This window comes from Suricata suricatta, chromosome 3, assembly GCF_006229205.1.
Source record: "Suricata suricatta isolate VVHF042 chromosome 3, meerkat_22Aug2017_6uvM2_HiC, whole genome shotgun sequence".
Classification (NCBI taxonomy): domain Eukaryota; kingdom Metazoa; phylum Chordata; class Mammalia; order Carnivora; family Herpestidae; genus Suricata; species Suricata suricatta.
Genome location: NC_043702.1, coordinates 175,298,668 through 175,305,614, shown reverse-complemented (window position 1 = coordinate 175,305,614; position 6,947 = coordinate 175,298,668). Strand labels below are relative to the sequence as shown.

Genomic DNA, 6,947 nt, shown 5'->3' with positions numbered 1-6,947 from the left:
GGCGGTGCCTCCTCCCGGCTGGGAATTGTGGGAGCGCTGGCACAGCTTGGCGCGTGGCAACAGGAAGCGCGAAGCCTGCCACGTGCTAGGAGGGCAACTTCCCTAAACCTTGGCCGCGAGGAGAGAAAAATGTCGAGGAAGGGCTAAATTCTCCACGTTTACTTTCTTGTTGCCTACCTTGTGTTTGGCTCCTGGCCAAAAAAAAGTTTTTGGGTTTTTTTAATTTTTGGCTAGAATTTCCAGGTAACGTTGGACGGTGCCTGTAAATGGAAAAATTTTGCAGTCTCTATCATAAACAGCTGACTTTGCCAAGGGAGCTGTGTCTTTTTTACTAGGAGTCAGACTCGTGTCCAGCCTCAAGGCCAGAGTGCAGGAAGTGACGGGCACTGGCGTCCAGAAGGCTGCCATGGAGGCCATCCACTTGCACAGCCAGTCTCTGAGCAAACATGCCTGGTTAGATTAACCTGTGTTCTCCAAATACCCAAAGGACTATCAGCTCAAAGGCTGCCGCAGGGCAGTGTGAACAGTGCTGAAGTGATTTAAGGAGCACAGAGCCTAATAAAATCCGTGGTTTAGAAGAATTAACACAGTTGTGAAGGAAAAGCACTGAACATGCCAGTGCTCAATTAAGTAACCTAGAAGAGGCCTGGCACAGAACTATTACTCCTAATATTCACATTTACCCTGCTAATACACATTATCTTTACCTTCCACATGAATAAACCAGCTTATTTCTATCAGGACATACAAGTAAGAATCTGAGCTGAGTTTGAATCCAGTTTTGGTGGTCTGTTTCCACGGCGTCTGTGGTCACGTCCTGTTGCCACCACCCAAGATCTGAGCTTCAACTCAAACCTCATAGTTCCTGTGGAGAAAGTGCACTTGGAGTAGTAAATAAAAATCAAGGAGAGCAGAGGACTGGAGGGACTGGTTCTTTATTTCAAAAAGACACTTGTCAATGTTCAGTATCAAAACAGTTGCACTATTGTTTTCTTACTCTCAATCGGCCCCCGGAGAGCGCACACCACAGGAGAGGGCACTGTAAGCCAAGAAGCTGCAGGATGCACACCTAACAGACCTCACAGAAACCTCACCAAAGAGGGGGACTGGGCAGGGAAAGAAACTTTTAAAAGATCAGCACACCGTCAGCTCACAGACTGTAGAGTTCTCAGCCCGACTGGATGGCCAAGGTGCCCCAACCCTAAAGAAGCAAAGTTTCAAAATAATATAAAATTTAAAAAGTTTTGTACATAAGCTATTCAAGATTTCTCCAGCACGGACTGATATGAAGCATGACATGGCACTTTTAGAGACAGCAGCTTCAGCCCCAGAAAAGGGTGACGAGATGAATTTGTTTAATTGGCTAAATAATGGCAAACACATAATTTTCTCTTCTTCTTTCAAAAAGGTAGGAAAGCAAGTAAGTGGTCACCTTGACATAAAGGGGACATGATTCATTCTGTGAGCGGCTGGGAAAGGGGTTAAGGACAGGGCAAGGATCTGGTCTCAGACAGAGGTCTCATACCTTGTTTGGTCACTTCTGATGATAAAAAATTGAAGTTGCTCAAAGATACCTTCAAGCTGAAACCCTGAGCCCCACTTTTCCAGCTCACCCCTGGAATCGCCTTTCTAATGTGGCTGGTACTTTGGACAGAGCAACGAAGCTTCTTCCCAGAGTGGGGGTCTTTCAGGGCTCCGGCCTCAGCAGGCGGCCCCCACAGCGCCTCCTCGTCCGTGGAGAAAGCAGTGTGCGTTAAGCCGCAAAGTTACTTTCCAAATGTGAGGAAGGGGTAAGACTGCTGCTTCAGAACTGGAATTATGAGGAATGTTTTACAAATGGTCGCTACATCAACAACAAAAAAGGTAATTACAAAATGTGTACATCACAACATGCTTGTAAAGACACTTTGCATTGTGCTCACATTCCCTTAAACGTTGTTCCCAAAGGTGCTCAGCCTCAAGCCCAACTGGAGTGTCTGGGAAGAGGCAGAGACAGTTTGGCGAAAAAGACACAGGGGCTGGGGTGGGAGGGGCGGCAAAAAGGAGAAAGCAGCCTTCCAGTTAAAGATCAGCCCTCAGTTTCGAGGCCAGCTTTGGGCAGGCTGGCTTCAGGCGGGCGAGGGAGGCGCGCGGCAGGGCGGGCCGGGGCGCCCTACATCTCGTTCAGGTCCAGCAGAGTCTGGTCCAGCATCCTTTGTGTACAGAGGTGCTCCTCTTTGGTGCATTTCAGCTTATCTGGTGGGTGTAAAGGAGAGACGTTACTAGAACCGGAAGTACATAAGGCCTCCCCACGGGATGGCTCCTGCCGCAGCGGCCTCCCCAAGCACAGCTTCCCAGCCACAGGCCAGAGCTCGGCACTGCCACCTCTGCGGGGCCTCGGGCGGGACCCCTGGGGCGGTGGGGGTTGCTCTCCTCCTGAGGGAAGGGGCCGGGGCCTATCAGCCATTTCCTCACACACCCACACCTGACCAGGGCTTTCAGTTTTCAGCCCCCAAAGGAGGCAGCCTTGAGCACCAGCCGTTCTTTCTTCAAGGCTTTGCCCCTAGGATGGTACTTCTTTAATAGACATGGCTCAGGGGGTGTGGCCATCGAGAGCAAGGAAGGGCCTGTTTCTACCAATGAAAACATCAGTCTCAACCTGAGAATACAAGATCTTCACGCGTTCCAGGCTTCCTCTGAAAAGGAAAGGAGAGAACTGCGGGGATAAATGAAAGACCCCCACAGGCCTTCGCAGAATCCGAGGGAAACCGAGCCAGGGGCGCTACCAAACAGAAGCACACCTCCACTGAGCTTCTGTGGAGCTGCTGCTCACAACTAGCTGACGACACTCACTCACAATCAAGCATAAAACCAGCAAAAGGAAACAAGAAGGCAAACGTCAGGAAGAAAACCAGCAGCTGAACTCCCAGCAAGCAAAACCACACGTCTATTGACAGCCCACACCCCTTTCTCTCCCTTCCCTTTTCCCTCCAGGTCAGAAGGCCCTATCTCTGGGCCTGCGGACGAAGCAATCACGACCACTTGTCCAATCAGTCCTTTTCTTGTTAGAAAACACGCACGCAAAGGGGAAGGCGGCCTACAGTCAGCACAAGAGGGGAAGAGGAGCAAGCGGAGAAACCAGAAAACTCTCCCAAGGTTTCCTCACTCTGTTCTCGAAGGCCCCTCCCTTCTTCATCCATTACCTCTTGAAAAGGGATAGATCAACCGCTCTCACTCAGCGCTGCGGGCTGGGAAGTCAGTCATACTCTTACTGATCCAATTAAAGGCAGGTTTTGTTTTTAATGTTTATTTATTTTTGAGAGAGAGAGAGAGAGACGGAGTGTGAGTGTGAGTGTGGCTGAGATAGGGAAACACAGAATCCGAAGCAGGCTCCAGGCTCTGAGCTGTCAGCACAGACTCTGATGCAGGGCTTGAACTCACAAACCGTGAGATTATGACCTGAGCCGAAGTCTGAGGCTTAACCGTCAGTCGCCCCTCTCACTGCCAATTAAAAAGCAATTTGCTTAGGGCAAAATGACTTTCAAAAACAACCAGCGTTTAGCTGGGGTGCAGGTCAGGGGTGTGGGCACCAGCAAGCCCCGCCCATCGGCGCACACACGCAGTGTTAGCGTCAGCTCCCTAGAGGACATGCGCTAAGTTGTGCTCTGCGCAAGTTGGCTGCAGAGACGCTCTACAGCAGCAACAGAGAGGAGAGAACACAGGAGAAGGAGAAAAGGGGACATTAGTGGAAGGCCAGAAATAAATCCTGAAACTCCGGACAGCTGGAATACATCTGTGGATCTGTGAGGCAGGCGGCTGCAAGGACTCAGACACCGGGCAGGGAGAGGCGGGCAGGCAGGCAGCGCAAAGCCCAACAGAGGAATGAAATAAAAACTGCAGGCTGCCAAGCTGGAAGGACAACGCTTTGAGAAGGAGAAGCCTATCTCCTTCACAAAAGTATTTACTCCCTGAGTTGACAAAGAGACGAGTGACACAGGACAAAGGAAGGAACACAGATGGCTTGTGAGAATTACATTTACAACATTCAGGGTTTGAAAGGAACTGAAGAAAAAAGCTGGAACATTTTTCTGTGAAAGCATTCAGTCCAGCATTGTGAATGATAAATTGGGATCGATAGCCCCACGTCCATTCAATCCTACTTTCTAGTGCTCCTTGTTGTAGGAGCTCAGTGGTAAGCCAAGCCCAGGGGCCTATCCAATCAAAACCCCACCGCCCCTCTCCTAAACCCAATACGGGAGCACCTGGGGGGCTCAATCAGTTGAGCGAGCGTCCAACTTCAGCTCAGGTCATGATCTTGCAGTTCCTGGGTTCGAGCCCCATGTCAGGCTCTGTGCTGACAGCTCAGACTGGAGCCTGCTTCAGACTGTGTCTCCCTCGCTCTCTCTGCCCTTCCCCCTCTTGCATTCTGTCTGTCTCTCTCTCTCAGAAATAACCAACAATCCCACTGGGGTCAGCAGTGAGTCCAGCCCCAGGGAAGGTGACCCGAGAGGATCCTATTCTCTTTTCCAGCCTCCTTTGCAGTTAGAAGTGACCACGGGGTCCATTTCCGGCCAGTGAGATACAGGGTTAGTCGCTGGAAAGTTCTGGGGAAATTATCTTTATTTCTTGCCTGGAACACGAATGTGAGGATGAGAGTTGCAATCTCCACCTTACAAGAGGGCCAAGAAAATCACAGACACCCGACTACCCCAAGCCCACAGTGGCGCAAATCTGGACTTGTCATTACGAGAAAAAAGTCAGCCCCCTGTTTACTTAAGCTACGGTCAAGCTATTTCTTATCATCAAAAGCATCCCTGTTGTAAGGAGTTACGTGCTCAAACCACTGACTTTAGCTGAGTGCTCCACGTGGAGCACTCCTTCAAGAGGGGAACAGAGAAACTGAACCCATCCGACCAGCACAGGGGGGACGGAATTTGGGGCCAGACCTTACTGGTCTACTAGTACCAGGTTCTCATGTTCATGAACAGGTTTCTTCCAGTGTTAGTCTTTCAAAATGGCCCCAGGACCTGCGTTTAAAGACCCACCCTCTTCCAGCTTTCCACTCGTCAGCGCTGCGTCTGCGGGCTGACAGTGCCCACGGTCAAGGTGCGCTGTTGGGGCACCAGCCCTCTAGGCAGGTTTTCTGCAGTTCTCCCCAGAAGATGATGGCCAGTATGGTGCCACTCTATGAACACCATCAAAACAGAAAACACACCTATATACAACACGATCCTGGGAGGGAATGACCAAAGTAATAGTTGTATTAAAAGGCAGAATTAGAGTGAACTTTAAGAATTGCACTTCTCATTAAACTAGTGATTCTTTTCTTTTTTCTTTTTTAAATTGTTTTACGTTTATTTATTTTTTGAGAGATACGAGTGAGACAGAGTGTGAGCGGGGAGGGTCAGAGAGAGAAGACGACACAGAATCTGAAGCAGGCTCCAGGCTCCCGAGCTAGCATTCAGCACAGAGCCCGACGCGGGGCTCAAACCCACCCAGAGTGACATCACAACCTGAGTCAAAGTCGGACACTTAACCAACTGAGTCACTCAGGCACCCCTAAACCAGTGGGTCTTATACGCATACTGCTGTTGCCCCTTTTCTCCCCTTAGGAAGAAATCTGGAAACGCATGGGGGCAGGCTCCAACACAGTAGGAACCAGAGGACCCTGCACAGACATGCCGGCAGGAGACAGCACTAGGCGGGGTGTCCGCCGCCGACACACACACACACACACACACACACACACACACACACACACACACACACAGCTGGTCCAGAAACTCCATGAGGCCGTGGCCGCCGAGACACAGACACACACACAGACACACACACACACACACACACACACACACACACACACACAGCTGGTCCAGAAACCCTGACTGTGGAGCTGCCATCTTTCTTCTTCCTCTTTTTTTTTTTTAAATGTTTACTTATTTTTGTAAGAGAGCGTGCATGTGGGGAAGGGGCAGAGAGGGGGACACAGAACCCAACAGGCTCAAACTCACAAACCGTGAGACCATGACCTGAGCTGAAGTTGACACTCAGCTACCTGAGCCCCCAGGCGCCCCAGGATTCTCATTTCTGAAGCTCTCTGTGGCGGGCAGCGCGGCGAGTTGGGCACCCATGCCAAGACAGTGAGTGTGACTCCCACTCGTGTCGTGGGGATGTAGAGTGTCATCAGAATCTTATCCTTCAAAATAGTCTGGTCAACGAGGGTTTTGTTCCATAAAGGGGAGAAGTAAAGAGCCGGAGAAGTGGAAGCATTTTCTTGCCTGATTAGGCTCGAGAGCCCACAGTCCCCTACGAACTGTGACGTCAGAAGACAAGTGCAGTCATGCTCTCACCTTGAACTTAGTAATAAGGGTTCTACCTCTGCAATCTCTAGTGATTAAAAATTCAGAATCAGAAACCAGCTCTTTAAAGTTCTTGGTTCCTTAAGGGGCACGTGGGTGGCTCAGTCGGTTAAGCGTCCGACTCCAGCTGAGGTCATGATCTCAAGGTTCATGAGTTCGAGCCCCTCGTTTCAGATACTGCTTCTTCCTGTCTCTCTGCCCCTCCCCTGCTCATGCTGGGTCTCTGTCTCTCTCTCTTTCTCTCTTTCAAAAATAAATGAACATAGGGGCACCTGGGTGGCTCAGTCGGTTAAGCCTCCGACTTCAGCTCAGGTCAGATCTCACTTTCATGGGTTCAAGTCCCGAGTCAGGCTCTGTGCTGACAGCTAGCTCAGAGCCTGGAGCCTGCTTCCAGTTCTATGTCTCCCCCTCTCTCTGCCCCTCCCCCTTTCATGCTCTGTCTCTCTCTGTATCAAAAATAAATAAAACAGTAAAAAATTAAAAAAAAAATAAACATAAAAAAAAAAAGAAAATAATAACGTTCTTGGTTTTCTGAAAACAGCAAAATAAAACAAAAAACACAAGCCAGAGAAACCATTTGGTCTATGTTCCTTTCAGCCACGTCCAGTT

General features: G+C 49.9%; 1 protein-coding gene across 5 annotated transcripts in view; it reads right to left on the bottom strand.

Annotated features, from left to right (window-relative positions):
• Positions 1-917: 917 nt before the first annotated feature.
• TPM3 (tropomyosin 3) overlaps positions 918-6,947 on the bottom strand; it is a 24,277-nt gene continuing 18,247 nt past the window's right edge. For all 5 annotated transcript variants that reach the window (XM_029936093.1, XM_029936091.1, XM_029936099.1 and 2 more), the window contains one exon: positions 918-2,235. In XM_029936093.1, the coding sequence (XP_029791953.1) occupies positions 2,153-2,235 (83 nt within the window). In that variant the 3' untranslated portion in view covers positions 918-2,152. The remainder of the gene's footprint in view (positions 2,236-6,947) is intronic.